General features: G+C 43.3%; 1 protein-coding gene across 1 annotated transcript in view; it reads left to right on the top strand.

The window, feature by feature from the left end:
• Positions 1-16160, top strand: part of Parp1 (poly(ADP-ribose) polymerase 1) — a 44342-nt gene extending 28182 nt beyond the window's left edge. The window contains exons 13-23 of the mRNA XM_027954734.2: positions 754-949; positions 3390-3518; positions 7142-7225; positions 8926-9048; positions 9565-9693; positions 11862-11960; positions 12457-12609; positions 13612-13739; positions 14472-14533; positions 15118-15232; positions 15599-16160. Of these exons, the coding sequence (XP_027810535.1) occupies positions 754-949; positions 3390-3518; positions 7142-7225; positions 8926-9048; positions 9565-9693; positions 11862-11960; positions 12457-12609; positions 13612-13739; positions 14472-14533; positions 15118-15232; positions 15599-15680 (1300 nt within the window). The 3' untranslated portion in view covers positions 15681-16160. The remainder of the gene's footprint in view (positions 1-753; positions 950-3389; positions 3519-7141; positions 7226-8925; positions 9049-9564; positions 9694-11861; positions 11961-12456; positions 12610-13611; positions 13740-14471; positions 14534-15117; positions 15233-15598) is intronic.
• The last annotated feature ends 1016 nt before the right edge of the window (positions 16161-17176 follow it).

Genomic DNA, 17176 nt, shown 5'->3' on the forward strand with positions numbered 1-17176 from the left:
TGTCCAGGGGTAGGCCTCTCCTGTCCACCTTGTGAAACCAAGGTTGCTCCCAGACCAGGGCCTAAGACATAATCACAAAGAACCAAAATATTTTAAGATCATTCTGTGAAGAGAAAGGAGCCGCTGCTACCAGTTGTGTAACTATCCTTTGGCCTAGCTGTCCCTGGGTATGGCTTCACATATTCTCCAAAATGGCTTTTCTTCTAGTAACAGAATCAAGAGTTAAGATTTTCTCATTGTACCTGGGGTTTTTGTGTTGTTGTTGTTGTTTTGGTTTTTTTTTCAGTATTTATTTTTTTAGTTGTAGATGGAAATAATACCTTTATTTTGTTTTTATGTGATGCTGATGATCTAACCCAGTGCCTCACACATGCAGGAAAAGCATTCTACCTCTGAGCCACAACCCCAACCCCTGTACTCGTGTTTTTAAGTTCTTGAAGCATACAGAATTTAGAGAGCACTGAACTTTTTTATTAGTTGTGGCATAGAGAATTAGATCCAGGGCTTGGTACATGTTATGCAAGTTCTCTACCATTGAGTTACATCCCTGAATTTACTCTTTAATGTTACTTTAAATTACTAAAATGATCATGATCATTTTTCATTTAGCGTTCTCCCTTGGTGCTGGAGATGTAACTCACTGGTAGAGCATTTGCTACACAAGTCCCTGGGTTCTGTCCCCAGCACCCAAAAAATAAATAAAAGTTTTCCCTCCCTAGATGGAAGCTCATCCCCCTCTTTCCCCATTCATAGGTACTGGATATTCAGGTCCTGGGGCCGTGTGGGCACAGTGATTGGTAGTAACAAATTGGAGCAGATGCCATCCAAGGAGGATGCCATTGAACATTTTATGAAATTATATGAAGAAAAAACGGGGAATGCCTGGCACTCCAAAAACTTCACAAAGTATCCCAAAAAGTTCTACCCTTTGGAGATTGACTATGGCCAGGTAATCCATCATTTAATGTTCCTACACTATCTACTCCTAATAAAAGGATGGGATGTCTTATTCTTTAAAAACCACATTATGGATCAGATAGTGTTATTAGTGAATATAACCCAGTGTTCAGAGAACTAAATCCAAACAAACAAACAAAAAACCTAACATTCTACTACCAAAGATAACAAAAGAACACTCTGGAGTAATATCTATAAATATATAGAAGGCTTTTTATCTGAACCTAAGATTCATTGTAGATCATGTGATAGAAATACAATAGCTTGACATGCTCTGCCAAGAATTTGAGATTACTAGGAATAATCCCAAATTATTCCTAATAGCTATATTATATAGTTTGAGAATATTCCTATGTAATTTGACAGCATTTAGTTTTCTTTTGGTTGATACTTTCGTGTTCCTTCAAGGGATAAGGAGAACAAAATGTTAACCTTTTTAAAATAAGACTGTATTCACAACTATAGTCCCAGCATCTCAGGAGGCTGAGGCAAGAGGATCACAAGTTCAAGGCTAGCCTCAGCAACTTAGACCTTGTCTCAAAATAAGAAAACTGGAGATGTAGTTCAGTGAATTCAATCCCAGTACCCCACCCCTCACTCCACTCCCCAAAAGGAATCTATTACTCTTAATGTGGGAAATACACATTCATTTTATAAAAGGAAGGAGATTTGTAGATGGGTACAGATTTTAATTCCAAATCTTTGAGACTTGGGATGTCAAGGGCAATTTTTTTCTTCATAGAGGATGTCATGAGTTCTCACACTAAAGTAGGATTTACCTCTTTATTATATAGTATTAGGTGGAGACCTTAAATTGGAGGCACAGAGGCTTAGTCTGACTTAGTAGTGCCCCCTACTGAATTAAATACTTGTTTTAGAAATTTTTGAGAAATAAATACAAAGATACAAAAAATAGAAACCACTCAGAATTAGCCACAGTTAAAGTCATGGTGTATATATCAGTCTAATGTCTTTAAAATTGGATTCCTCCCTTACGTGTTATGTTGCAACCATCCGCCTTCTGCCCTAAGGTTCTGGGAGCATTTCCTCATGCCTTCAAAGTTTTTTGTAGTCACCGTTGAAAAAGCAAAAGGAAAATAGTAAAATTAATCTTAGTAATTAACTTAACCCAGTATATGCAAACTATTCTCCTTTTAACATATGATTGAAAACCATTAATCAAATTATTAATGAGAAAATTTTTTCTATATTAAGTCTGAAATTAGTTGTTTATTTTACACTCACAGGACTTAGTTTGGAGAGACCACAATTCAAAACCTTAGTAACTGTATATAACTATATTTCTGAGTAGCTACCATTTTAAATTAAACTGCATTGATCTACAGCGTTAGTTGCTAGACCACATAAAATTTCATCCTGTGAGTGGGCCAGAAATCATAATTGATCAAAATAGTTCCCTCCTATTTAGATTACATCTAGGCATTTGCTATATTTACTGCCAATACACATAAATATTTGTGTGCTTCTGTAATTCTTAGAATTGGAGTTCATAGGTCAGAAGGAATGTGCACTTGATAAAGCTTTTTTTTTTTGGTGCTGGGGATTGAACTCATGGCCTTGCTCATGTGAGGCAAACACTCTACCAACTGAGCTATATCCCCAGCCCCTTGATAAGGCTTTTTAACACATTGGTAGTTTGCCTTTCCAGTGAGTTCACATTTAAGACTCAATATTATAGCATGGAGACAACCTCCACTATGAGAGTAACAACAGCAGCCTTGAGCATTGACAGCACTTGGTTAAGCCAGGCAGGTTACAGGTTCAAAGCCCAAGACCAGTTACCCTCCACCAAACAAATGCCAAACACTGTTAGTGGTTAGGTACTATAGTGTGTTGAGGCAGTATGATTCCAGAGAGCAAGACTGAGAGGTGGAAAACCAAAGTAGAGGGAGAGGGAAGGTGAATGCTAGCATGTGCTTTTACACTGACAAGCTGGCTGGCAGGAAATGATACTGGGTGCTAGATCTATTGGGACTTCAGAGAAGTCTGTATAAACTTGTTCTTGCAACAGCTCTTGGGAGAGGAGTTTGTCCATAAGTCCTATGTCCCATCTTGGTCCAATGTTCACCTTCACAACTGCTCAGCACTTCCATGTTGGGCCTTAGAGGGCACTTGAGATTACCATACAGGGTGCTAGCAAGCCCAAGAAGAATTAGCCCATGCAGATTCTTCCATGGTGGCTGGAATAAGGATCTGGAGCAGCCAGGAGTACATGAGAGTGCATAGGAATTTTGTGCCCATGTGCAAAGCCACATGTACTCCTGACCTGTCGCCCAGAAAAAAGTAGCTCTTAGCTGTTTTTTGCTTATGCCATTCCATCCTGTGTCCTAATTGCCATGTCCCCCAATAGCAATATCACCTTGCCTAGGCTGTCGGTTTGGTTCTCTTATTGATTTTCTTTCTACTTTAAGGATGAAGAAGCGGTGAAGAAGCTGACAGTAAACCCTGGCACCAAGTCTAAGCTCCCCAAACCAGTGCAGGAACTCATTAGGATGATCTTTGATGTGGAAAGTATGAAGAAAGCCATGGTGGAGTATGAGGTTGGTGCCTTTGATGATTTGTGAGCATTTGCTAAGAGTGATGATTAAGTGTTGTGCTAAAGACGAACTCTGGTGGTTCTTATTTTCTCTTGTGTGCTTCTCAAAAATAGAAAACACAGGATGGCAGCTTCTTGTACCTGCCCTTCCTCAGAGAGTGTGAATATGGAATCCTGAAGCCCTTGCCTTTTTGCCAAAGATCATTTGATTGTTTTGAAACATGTAGTATGTTGTAGAGAACTGTCCCCATGTCCCCAATCCCCTTTGTACTTTTTCCCCTCCTAGGTGCCGTGATAGCATGGGTAGGTCTGTTCTTTGGGGGCCCAAGTAAACTGGCCAACTAGACTTGTCATGAAAAGTCTGAAACAGTCTGCTTGAAGAAAAAGCAAACTGTTAGTTTTCTATCACTCTGACAAAATACCTGAGAAAATCAACTTATGAAGGAGAAAATGGTTATTTTGGCTCACATTTTCAGAGATTTCAGTCCATGGTAGCTTGGCCCTGTCACTTCAGACATCTGTTAGCATAGTACCTCATGACAGAAGCACATAGAGGATGAAGCATGTCACCTCACGGTAGCCAGGGAGCAGAATAGATACAAAGGGGCCAGGATTGCCAGGCCCCCCTCAAGGGCACACCTCCAGTGACCTCACTTCCTTCCACTAGGCCCCCACCTACTAAAGGTTCTACCACCTTCAGTAACACCGAAGGCTACCAACCAAGCCTTCAGCATATGAGCCTTTTGGGGACATTTAAAATCCAAACCATAGCACTGTTAGAAGGCACAGAGAGCCTCTGACTCTTGCTTCCTCTGATAGGACACATTCTAGCTGTTTTTAACAAAGGGATGGAATGGTGGTTGGTTGAGTCCAGCACTGTAGGTGGAGGCCAAGCACTTCATGTGCATTCTACACCTCGCCTCCACTCTTCTCCAGGAAACAAGTGCAGAAGGGCTTCTTATTTCTTGTTGCTGCCTGTCTAGCAAACACAGCCTCTCCCTTCCCCAGCCACTGAGCCCAAGGCTTCAGGGTGCTCTGGAAAACAAGCAGCTTCCTGTGTCCTGGGCTCCTAGGAACCCAATGCAGAGGGTAAGATTCTTGGATTAATCAGCCATTCTGTTCCTTCTCCAAGAGGCTGCTCACTCACCCTCATGTTCTATGACTTCCCATGTTCTTCAACCCCACAGACATCAGGACCAACCCAGCATCTCCCTAGCAGGAGCTCCACGTAGCAGGACTGCTCTGCCCCCACTGCTATTACAGAGCAGCGTTGAATTACATGCTCTGATGAGTTTGGAAAAGGCCAGGGCCCATTTTCACAGAAACATAACCTGGCTTCTGTCTGCAAGATTGACTAGTTTAAACAACTTACGGCATACCAAGATGTAGGTGCATGCAAGAGAAGAGAGGAGTTGCTAGGGTAAGGGGAGAAGAAAAGAATTTATGTCTCATTCATGTTCTGAGGTCCGTGCATCATTTCTAGCCTTTTGTACTCCGGTTTGTCTGTGATTCATAGATGTTCTCAACTATCCTCAGACCCAACTCTTCCTGTGAAATGATGTTTTTATGTTGATTTTTTTACTTAGCTGGTTAATTAAATAGCAGGAAGAGAAAGGCCAGGGCCTCTGCTGCTGAGGCACCAGAAGGCAGCCTGTGGGAAGTGTGAGGAAAGCAGGTGCCCACCTTGAAACTGAGTGAAGGAGCCCACATGGGATTGAGGTCAATAAGCAGACATGGTGACCCTGGGGAGCGGGAGGGCAGGGGTTGTGGCTCAGCAGTAGAGTGCTTGCCTAGCACGTGTGAGGCGCTGGGTTTGATCCTTAGCACCACATTAAAATAAATAAATAAAATAAAGGCATGTGATCATCTACAACCAAAAAGTTTTTTAAAGGGGTGGTGGGGAAGGGAATCCAGACTGCAGCTCTAGGAACCACTTCTGGCTGCAACTATGGCTCTAGGGTTCTAGCATTGATTAAAGTATGTGTTCTTTTTCAAAAACAAAAACCTCCTACCACTTGAAAATTCTTGTCTTTTGTTTCTGGTCTGAAGCCCAGGGTCTGTAGGCATTGCTCCCACTTCTCCCTAAACTGGGCTGCTATGAATCTGGCACTCCCAGCTGTATGTCCAGTGCTACGCCTGAGTTTCTTTTCCAGAATGGGGGAGGGAGTTGTATTTTTTGAGTTCTTTCATCCTGCTGGCCTGTGTATACATTTTGAGGGGTTTAAAATTAGTGCAACTAGGTGTTTTTTGTTTTGTTTTATATAAACACCAGAATTATATGCTTGGGGAGTATTTGCTTCTCCTGGACATCTGCTCTTGCTCTGGTCACCCTGTACTTAATGGAAACATCTCTAAAGAGTTCCTTCTTTAGAACTGCTTTTAAAGTCAATTGATAATCCACACTAAAGTCACTCTGCTTTTCTGTTGTACTGTGTTCTTCTTCCCCAGACTTGGCTCAACTATTTAACTATTGCCAAAAATCAGATCTTCCCCCTCAGGGTAGAAGGTATATGTATTGCCTGTGCAGAGAAGCATGCATGCCAGGGCTTGTGGCTGTTAAATTAGAAGCTATTGTCACTGGCCCCTGATTGCTGCCTAGTGAGCTGAGTATCTTTAACATCCTCTTATTTAGTTTTATCACCATAGCAATCACATTTCTAAAATTCTTGTTCAGCTCCGTCTTGTTCCAGGGTATTACAAGAGGTGCTGGAAGACCAAAGATGGTTAAGGCACATTCTCAACTTCCAGGAGCTCTGCCTTCCTGTCAGTGTCTATTGGGAAAGGCCAGGTGACAAATGCCTTAGGATATAGAGTGTGGGGACCACTGGTAGCTAGATGTCTCAACCTGGGGACCAAGTAACTAACACAATCAGGGTCTCTCACAGGATGGAGTTGAGTCTGTCTTTCAAGGAAGGTGGCCCCATTTTACAAACGGGGAACCAAGGTTGGTTGAAAGCAGCTGCCTTCCTAGCTAATGTGATTGATCAATCAGGCCTTCTGCCTGCAAGTCCCATGCTTTTCTGTTTTAGCATGCAGCCTGCCTGCCTTAAGGGTCACTCCCACTATAGTACAAGCAGTGGCAATAGTGTTGGAACCAGTGTCTAACCTTTTGGAGTGACTGGTTTGAATGAGGCAGCATTGATTAAAGTATGTGTTCTTTTTCAAAAACAAAAACCTTCTACCTCTTGAAGATTCTTGTCTTTTGTTTCTGGTCTGGAGCCCAGGGTCTGCTGCCTTGGCTCTGGGATCCTGGGAAAGTGTCCTGAGGTGGGGAATCATGACCAATGGGTCCTAATTCTCACTTTGATATTGGATGGGGATTATGCCATACTCTCTTCTAGAAGTGATTAGGCTTTTTGAGCATAAGGATGGGGCACTGGCTTATCCCAGCCATGAATGAAGTGAGCAGAAATCTTCTTCCAGACAAACCCCAGTTTTCAAGGTGGGGAGGGGCTGTGTCCTCTGTTGAGTTGGGTTACTGGGTCTCCCTAGGAAAGCCAGGCAGGCCTCTGGCTGCCTCCATTGGGGGCCCAAGAGGCCTATAGCAGGTAGATGATCGCTCCAGCCCTTCTGTCATCACACTGCAGTATGCTCAGCTTTCAAAGGGTACTCACCCTGTCTCCTCAGATTGACCTTCAGAAGATGCCCTTGGGGAAGCTGAGCAAAAGGCAGATCCAGGCTGCATACTCCATCCTCAGTGAAGTCCAGCAGGTGAGCGGGGGGCTGCCTGGGTATGTCATTTTCCATTCTAGTTTTAACAAAACTGAAGTACCAAACCATCATTCATGAGGATGTGGATTTTTTTCAATTCAGGATCTCTATTAAAGTGCCTGTCACTGGCCAAAATTATCATAAAACTTACGAATAGCACTTTTTGATATGTAATAAACTTCTTATAAACTTGACCCAGATTTTCGTCCTCCTGTCTCTTAAAAACACTGATTTTATTTTGTATATATTTAAGAGTTAGGCTGTTTGTTTTGCAGTTACTAGGAAGTCTTCAAATAGAAGACATTTTCTTTCATTTATGCTTATTCAGCATTTATTTAGTATGTACCAAGGTCCTCCGGTCCTCAGAACCTTCAGGCTACATCCTAGAGGATTTGGAATATTCTTCTTATATTTGGGAATAGAGTACACTCTGAAGAAACAGAAGTACCCAGGAAGGGTACTGCCTGACTGCTGGAGAAAAGGCCCTGAAACAAAGCTGTTAAATCAGTTACAGCCCAACATGGTGGGACATTCCTGTAATCTCAGCTTCTCAACAGGCTGAAGCAGGAGGATCACAAGTTTAAGGCCAGCCTTAGCAACTTAGTGAGATCCTGTCTCAAAAAAGAAAAAAGGGCTGGGGATGGCTTAGTGATTAAGAATTAACTGGGTTCAGTCCCTAGTGCGTGCCCCCTCCCCCCAAAAAAAATCCAGTTACAGCTGGCCCAGAGCAATCAATTCTTTTCCTGTTATCCACTAGCTGAGAATATTCAAGGCTTTTCTCAGTGCAATCTTTCCCTATTCCAGAAGCACTGGATGTGAGGGCTGGAATAGCTTCCTTTCCCATTATACAGAGCAAGCCTCCAGCACATAGAATTTTGCAGCCTGGAAAAGTACACACCAGAATGAGAAGTAGATCTGCAGGGTACTAGCTTGTTACCCCATGACCATTCTGTGATCACAGAGACTGTTTGCCAAATATGCAGTAACCCAGTGGTCCAGCTTTTCATGCATTTATTTAGCATTCTCTGCATATGGGCACTAAATGACATTATGTCAGTAGGGATTGCTTAGCTTCTCTGTGCCTGGCCACCTGGACCTTCAGGTACAATAAACAAATTCCCCACCTCAAAGGTGGGGTCAGTGGATAAAAGGACTTGACTGAATTTTATAACAGTGGGAGGGGCTGGGGTGGCTCAGTGGTAGAGTACTAGCATGCATATGGCACTGGGTTCAATCCTCACCACCACATAAAAACAAAATAATGTGGCCACCTAAAACTAAAGATACATAAATAAATAAATATTTTTTTTAAAAATGGGAAACCCCCAACTTGAAAAATCTTCCAACAAAGTTAAAGAAATTTTTACAGCAGTAGCTATGAGCCCGCTTGTCTAGATTTTACAATTGATATAATAGCATAGTTCTTTGTACAAAATGAATTGTCACATGAGAAGCCCATTGTGTTGAGCTGTCCTGTTAGAAAGTAGGAGATCCTACCCTACTTAGTGCTGTTAATTCAGTAGAAACATGGTCTTCTGATCATTTCCCCACACGTCCTGGCTCAAAGGCTCATGCTTACAGCAGACTACCTGTAGACTTGGCTGAAACACTCATCCTCTAAAGGAGAAAATCTAGCCAAATGCTGGGACTTGGAACTACTGCCTCTCAGTCTTACATTTTTTTTCCTCCCTCTTTTCCAGGCGTTGTCCCAGGGTAGCAGCGACTCCCAGATCCTGGATCTCTCAAATCGCTTCTACACTCTGATCCCCCACGACTTTGGAATGAAGAAGCCCCCGCTCCTGAACAATGCAGATAGTGTGCAGGTAGTGCTGAGGCTTGGGAGGAATCCCAGGCTACTGGGCTAAGCCTTTCTCCTTTGCAGCTTCCCAGTTCCTCATGGTCTGTGGGGGCAGAACCACCTCCATTACCTCATTTTGAAATGAAGTTTCTACCCATATTGGTGGAAACAGAGCCATAGGGGATAAATGATTGTTTCTCTTGCCTTTGCTCTACCAAGTCAATTTGGGAGGAGCCACTGGGCAAGGAGATCTTTACTTGCTCAGAAGGAGCCTATGAGAGTTCCTGACTGAGTTGTGGCTTTGTACATCCTTAGTGTAAGTTCCCACCTACCATCAGTGGGCAAATGGAAAGGCAGTTCTTACTGCACTTAACAACTCCTCCAGGCAGTGAAGCTTCATTGGTATAACCCTGACGAGCAGGGAGATCTTCCCTCCCACCGTGTTGGACACTGTCTGCACTCCATTTGTGTGCCAAAGGTGTAGAGACTCTGTCTCCCTCAACTTGGCTCTTAACTCTGCGTTGGTCTTTTGTTCCCCCAGGCCAAGGTAGAAATGCTGGACAACCTCCTGGACATTGAAGTGGCCTACAGTTTGCTTAGGGGTGGATCTGATGACAGTAGCAAAGACCCCATTGATGTTAACTATGAGAAGCTCAAAACTGACATTAAGGTAAGAGGGCCAGCCCTTCCCCAAACATCTTAAGCACTTATCCCAAGAGTAGTGGTTCTAAACTTGAATATGCACCAGAATCTCCTGGAGAGCTCATTGAAACACAGATTGCTATAAGTGTGCTTTTCTAATAAATTCTCAGATGTCACTGGAGGTCCTTTGAGACCATCTGGACATTTAACCTATAGACAGGCACCTAGTTGCAAGGCAGGCTTCCAAGCTAGCACCTTAGCTAGTGTAGAGACTCATTTTTGAGAACTCTTGTCAAGAAATTCTCTCTTTTCTTCTCTTCTTCCTCTCCTCTCTCCCTCTCTCCCTCTCCCTTCTCTACCTCTCTTCACCTCCTCCCTCTCCCTTTCCTTTCTGTTGCCCTTCCCTCCCTTTTTATCTCCCTTCCTCTCTTTCAAAGCAAATCAGAGGGTGGCATAAACCTTGTAATTTTCGGTTCCCACTTAGAAGTGAAATGCCCAATGACAAATATAAGGAAAATATGTGCCTGAGCTTTTTTTTTCCCTGAGGCCAAAATAGCCCAGATTTGGCACACATGTTGTCCTGAACGTAAGTGCGTTGGACACTCATACAGAAATCGCCCTGCCTGGGCCAACCAGAGGAAGAATCTGTGCCTTATCTCCTAACTTGTCTTGAGTTTGGCTTTGTTGCCTGTGTGCCTTGATTTCCTCAGCCACTGCTTCCCTGCTTGTGGCATGGCAGGGGCTCAAGTGCACTATAGTGTTGAGCCAGAGCCAATTTTCCTTGCTTAGGACAAAGCACAGGTCTAGGGTCCAAGCAGGGTTAGATACCAAATGTCCCTTCTTTTTTTTTTTTTTTTTTTTTTTAAGAGAGGAGAGAGAGAGAGAGAGAATTTTAATATTTATTTTTTAGTTTTCGGTGGACACAACATCTTTGTTTGTATGTGGTGCTGAGGATCGAACCCGGTACATGCCGCACGCATGCCAGGCGAGTGCGCTACCGCTTGAGCCACATCCTCAGCCCCTTCTTTTCCCTTCTTGATGGGAAAGCTGTGGGTTCTTAGTGAAAGGGTTCTTATTATTTCTGTTTATAATTTTTAAGATTTTTAGTTAAGAGACAGCAGGGAGCCAGGTAGAGTGGCACACGCCTATAATCCCAGTGACTCTCCAGAGACTGAGGCAAAAGGATCACAAGTTTGAGGCCAGCCTGGGTAGCTTAATGAGACCTTGTCTTTAAAAATAAGACATAAATAAAAGGGTGATATGGCACAGGCCTGTAATTCTAGCAACTTAGGACGCAGAGACGGGGGATCATAAGTTCAAGGCTGTCTAAGCAACTTAGCAAGACTCTATCTCAAATTTTAAAAAATAAAATAAAAAGGAATAGGAATGTAACTCAGTGGTAAAGTGCCCCTGGTTCCTTGCCCAGTATCTAAAAAAAACATGCTGTGCGCCGTGGCGCATATCTGTAATCCCAGCGGCTTGGGAGGCTGAGACAGGAGGATCATGAGTTCAAAGCCAGCCTCGGCAAAAGCAAGGCGCTAAGCAACACAGTGAGACCCTGTCTCTAAATAAAATACAAAATAGGGCTGGAGATGTGGCTCAGTGGTCAAGTGCTCCCTGAGTTCAGTCCCTGGTACCGAAAAAAAAAAAGACATTGAGAAAGATCAGAATATATATTTTCCAAACTTTAAATAAGAGTATAGAAACATAAGACACACATAGCCTCCTTCATGATAGGTTCAGATTTGTTTAGTGTAGATTACATTATTAAGGAAGTGCTCTGAGCCAGACATAATATGGGTGGCTGTGAAGATTAACGACTGAGCATTTGTCCTTAAAACCCCAAGAGTTGATCAGACTTTTAATTTCAAGGCATCATCTTATCAGTGAGCTAGATTGCTTTTTCCTGGGAGTTGGTTCATAATTCTGGGTTCCCTCACTTCACTGACATTGAGCCCCATATTTCTAGCTTTACTGATACCAAAATTCACGGGATTTTAAGGGAATCCTGGAAATCCTGTCTGTCCAGCTAGATGAAGAGGTGGATGCTCAGGGAGCTGGCACTGTGGGCCCAAGGCCAGTGAATTGCTTTGACCCACAGGCGGTTGATCCTAAGGTCTGTTGAGCTTGTATATTAATATCTTCCTGCTTCCCTATGGTCTCCCATGCTCTAATCCCAAAATGCCTATCTTGTAGGTAGTTGACAAAGACTCTGAAGAAGCAGAGATCATCAGGAAGTATGTTAAGAACACCCACGCAACCACACACAACGCCTATGATCTGGAAGTTGTGGATGTAAGAACCCTTCTCCCCACCCGCTTATGTGCTGCCAGCTTCCCTGCCCACTCCTCTGACCTGGGCCTGGGTAGAAAAGATCAGTCTCCCTGTCTTTAAATTATCAGAGGAAGTGATTCATTTGTCTGTTGAACAGAAAAACTAGTAGTCTTATAATTGGGGGTGGCTTTTTATTCTGTTTTAAAAGGACATTTCCATTTCCCAGACCTGATTTTAGAATCAGAAAGTATGATTGATTATCAGAGGTTCAAGATAAAGTCCTACAGTGTCTATCTACTTCATTATAGTGCTAATTTTCATAGATAGTCCTTGCTGAGTGGGATCTTGATGACTTGTGTCACTCTGAGCCTGGTGGAAAACATCTTCCTTATTGCAACAGACCTTTTAATTTCTAGCTATAGAGACAGGTGATCAGCGCTTCAGTATCCAGCCAGAACTTTCACTTAACCAGATTAACAGCTGCTTTTATTTTTCCCTTTGTTGAATACCCACCCAGATCTTTAAGATAGCGCGTGAAGGGGAGAGCCAACGCTACAAACCCTTTAAGCAGCTTCACAATCGAAGGTTGCTGTGGCACGGGTCCAGGACCACCAACTTTGCTGGGATCCTCTCCCAGGGTCTGCGGATAGCCCCGCCTGAAGCACCTGTGGTATGTGCCTGGCCTGGGGAGGTGTGGGGAGCATAGGGTAAATGACACCTGTTCTCACAAAGAGCTTGCAGGTACTTGGGTTAGAGTACGTGTGTCCCCTGTGAACAAGGGGCCTTATTTAAAGATGTGGTGTTGGCTCGGCTGTGACTGCTCAAGTGGACTTTTTTTTTTTTTAAGACACCCTTTCTCCAGCCCCACAGCTATAGCCTCAGTAGTGCCTTCACCTTTATCCTCCAGGTCCCAGCCCTGTCACAGGTGCAGCTGCACAGGCAACAATTTGTAGTTTCTGGAACAAAAGCAGTAAACTGTCCAGGCCAGGGATGCTGTGAATGCTAATTGGGTGTGTTGACAAGCAAAGAATGGGCTTTGACCACAGGCCAACCTGGGTCCAGATCTGCCTCTACCACTTCCCAGCTAGCAGATTCCATGAACTTGTCTTTTTATCATCAATAAAGTGGATGATAACTGAGTAAATCCTTACCCAGACACAAGAGATCTGGGTTATTAGAATGGACCTATGGACAGGACCTTGGAGATGGCCTTCCAGGCTTCATTTTACCATTGTAAAAAGTGAGGCGTGAGGAAGTGTAATGACTCGCTAGTATTGTGTTCCTGACTGGGCCAGTGACCCAAACACTAAACCCTGTGTTTCACTTATATAGAAGGGAATAGAAATAATAGCCAGTATTCTTGGGTGTGTACATGTGCCTGGCACTAATCTAAGCTAAAATTTATGATTGCATTTAATTTTTACATTAGCTCCCTGGGATTATTTTCCCCAGTGAAGGAAAGAGAAAAGTGGAATCTGAAAGATTAAATAACTTCTTGCAGCCCCTCAGCATCCAGCAGCTTGTGGATCCGACAGCCCGGGTAGTCTCTGGGCTCCAGCTTATTAAAAATGATGGATCACAGCCCTTAGCTGGGTGCCAAGCTAAAGTCAAAACTCAGTAACTAGCCTAACTTCCCATTAGGTTTTCAGCTGTCCCTTTTCCATTCTTGCAGACAGGCTACATGTTTGGCAAAGGGATCTATTTTGCTGACATGGTCTCAAAGAGTGCTAACTACTGCCACACATCTCAGGGAGACCCAATAGGATTAATCCTGTTGGGAGAAGTTGCCCTTGGAAACATGTAAGTAGACCTGGCTTTGAGGCCAGAAACACTTAATGGGAACAGATAGAGTAGACTGAGGAAAGGAGAATCTCTTTGGCTGGGGGGTGACCAGGAAAATTCTCTACCAGTTATGACTCTTCGCTTAAAAGAATCAGAAACCAATTCAAAGCAAGGGAGCGAGGGAGATACAGAGATGCCTCAGAAAATGCAAGGACAGGAATAACTAGGCCTCAGGAACCAGCAGTATCTGTTCTCCCTGTGGACTGGGAAGCAGAGGTTAAATCACAAAAAGGTGATAACCCCATAACTCCCTTCTGCCTCTCGTGTATTTAGATTTTCTGAGATCAGCAAGGATGGAACTGGAGTCTTAATCTCAGTTCCAAATTCTCCACAGAGAAAATCTGATTAGTCTAGCTTGGTTTAGGCATCCGCCCTGATCCTATCAGCTGTAACCCAAAGAGGGAGGTCCAGGGATTGTTAGCTCAGATAAAACCTCCAGACCTGCTGGCCACGGCTCCAAACAGGACCTTTTCTTGAAAGTGGCTTCCTAGTAGTGATCATTAAACAATGAGGTTCAGGAAGAGTTACACCTGCAAGTTCTGGAGCAGTGCCAGAAACTTGGGAGGGAGTTTCAAGAGGTACTGGGTTCTCTGGGTCTTTAGCTCATCGAACATTGTTCTGCTAATTAATCTATTGGTTTTGAGAACCAGTGTCTTGAGGGATCTTCTGAGACTGTCCTGTCTTGATTAGGTATGAACTGAAGCATGCTTCTCATATCAGCAAGTTACCCAAGGGCAAGCACAGTGTCAAAGGTAATGTGTTGCCAGAGCTGCTGCTACATCTGGGGGCCCTAGGTTGGCAGGATGGGTGGTGCTTCTTCCAAAAGCTAGTGTTCTTGGGTTTGGGTGTTAAACATCCATTCATTTCAAATTAAAAAGAAATTTCCCTCTGTGGGTACAGCTAGTATCACAAGTGCCATAGGTCATTCTCAGTGTGAGCACCAGTAATCAGGGGCATTCACTGGTTTAACCTAACTCTTCTAGCTATAGCAGGCAAGAAGGGGGGCTCAGGTGACAGTGGCACCTGCAGCATCTTAGATTGCTGGAGTTGGTAGCATATGATGATTCAGGACTCTGAATCAGGTGTAAGTGACTGCTGTGCATTTCTGTTCATCAGTGTCACTCCTTAGGGGTCAGCTGTCAGTCTTCTCACACAGAACCAGTTATGATTGATACTGTAATAGGATCACCAATTTACAGACTTCTGACAAAGCATGGGGTATGGAATTTGTATGCTTGAAATGAGAACCTGTACCCAGCCTAAAGTAGCTCTCACACCCCCAGGACATTTTTACATCCATTCTCAATTCCTATCACTTGCACCTTCTGTTTTTCAGGTTTGGGCAAAACTACCCCTGACCCTTCGGCCAGTATCACTCTGGAGGGTGTAGAGGTTCCACTCGGGACCGGGATCTCATCAGGAGTTAACGACACCTGCCTACTATATAATGAGTATCCTTTCGTGAATGTGCTGTGTGTGAGCACAGAGGAATGCTTTGGAGTCATAACATGGCTTACATATGTACAGATCACCCAGGGTAGACTGTGATGAGATGTCCTATAGTGGGTCTTAGGGTGACTGGCCCCTGCATAGTCTCCCTGTATGGAGTGAAAAGTCTGACTCTGGTTGGCTCACAGGGCACAAGCCTTTCCCCATTTCCAGAGGATTGGCTTTTTGTCTGCCTAGGAGGCCCCCAACTCAGTCCCACAGAGAAGCCCCAAGGATGACTTGCTCGTAGCACTGAGCATCCTATCTTCCTTGAGAAGAGGCAGGACACAAACTCAGCACTGTTGGCTCCTTGACATACTTCCCTCCAGGTACATTGTCTATGATATTGCTCAGGTAAATCTGAAGTATCTGCTGAAACTGAAATTCAACTTTAAGACATCCCTGTGGTAAATTGGGAGGTGTGAGTCGCACCCTGGTAACTCTGGTATGAATTCACCAAGGGTGCTCACGCACCAACACACCCAGCAGAAACCTCAACTAAGTTGCCAATGGATGTTACCTTTACTAAATCTCCTTAGAAAAGTGTTTTTATGTGAACAAGTTAAAAGGTTTTTCCCAACTTTTCAAATCCCTTGTTTCATGTTGCATTGGGGTTGGGGGATTTTATCCAGCCAGGAACAGCCCTGATAGATACAGCTAACAGTAGAAGGAAAGTTGGGGAGAGGTTTTTGTTTTGTTTAGTTTTGTTTGCTTAGACTAGTCCTGTGGAAAAAACCAAGCCACGTTACAGCATCTGCCTTACTGGTTTCCCAGGGGATGGAAACAATGTGTTTCCACCCTTATTTTTTCTAAGTGTTCATCTTAAGTTTTAATTTTGACAAAATGTGAAGCATTTATTTTGAGCTAAAAATAAAAACTAATTTCATACTATTTAGATTTTCTTTTTTATCTTGTACTTGTTATTATTTTAAATTTTTGTGTTATTTGGATTTTTGTTGATGGATGTGGGGAGACCCAAAGGAGAAACTTTAGTTTCTGTTAGAAACAAAAAGAAATTTCTCTAGAAATACTTGAACATGGAATATCTCAGAATATGTAGTATAGTAAATAAAAGTTTCATTTGGAATTTTTGACTTCCCTATTAGCAATTTTGTCTTCCAAATTAAAATCATCTATAATCACCAATATAGCTACTCAAGGGCTAATAGTCATTCTTGATTAAAATGCAAATGGCTTCTGTACTCTTGTGTCTGGTCTCATTCTGACTACGAATATGGTTAATCTTCACAGTAAAGGGTCTGCAGAGACTATGGGATGTTTCTACCTCTGTCTCTGAAATCTCAGAATACCAGGCATCTCCCAATTGGGAATACCCCCCCTGAGTGGCAGAAAATCAAACACAAAGCTTAGGAAAATCTCATTTTTCTTTAATTGATCAGGTACATTGCCGTGAGAAAGCTCGTGTTATTCTGGCCTCTGAAAGACTTACATAAAACCTCCTTGCCTCACAGAATTGTCTTTTGTTTAAGAATGATACTTATGTTTGCATTTATGTTCTCTGAAAGTCAGGGCTACATCTTAAATGTCACTTCTGACCTTTTACAGAAGGTGAATGGGAGGTGCAGGCAGAAGGTGAATAACAGGCAAGAGAAAGCAGCCACCAATAGCAGAGCACTGCAGAGAGCTCACCCTGGAAAAACTGCAGAGCTCCAGGAATTAGGTTCTAGGAACCCTTCTCCAGCAGAGCAGGGGAGAAAGCTAAGTGAGCTGCTGTCTCAGTGTGACCACTGGGGTGAGGAAACCAAGGACAGAATTCATTCAGGACAGGAAAAAGGATAACCACTGAAGTTTTCTCTGAGTTGATCTTCTGGTGATTAAACAAGTGTAATTTATGACCTGTAGCTGTGTCCTGCAGGGGCCAGGATTGTAACCTCATGCAGTTAAAC

The sequence above is a fragment of the Marmota flaviventris genome, chromosome 12, assembly GCF_047511675.1.
Source record: "Marmota flaviventris isolate mMarFla1 chromosome 12, mMarFla1.hap1, whole genome shotgun sequence".
NCBI classification, from domain to species: Eukaryota; Metazoa; Chordata; class Mammalia; order Rodentia; family Sciuridae; genus Marmota; species Marmota flaviventris.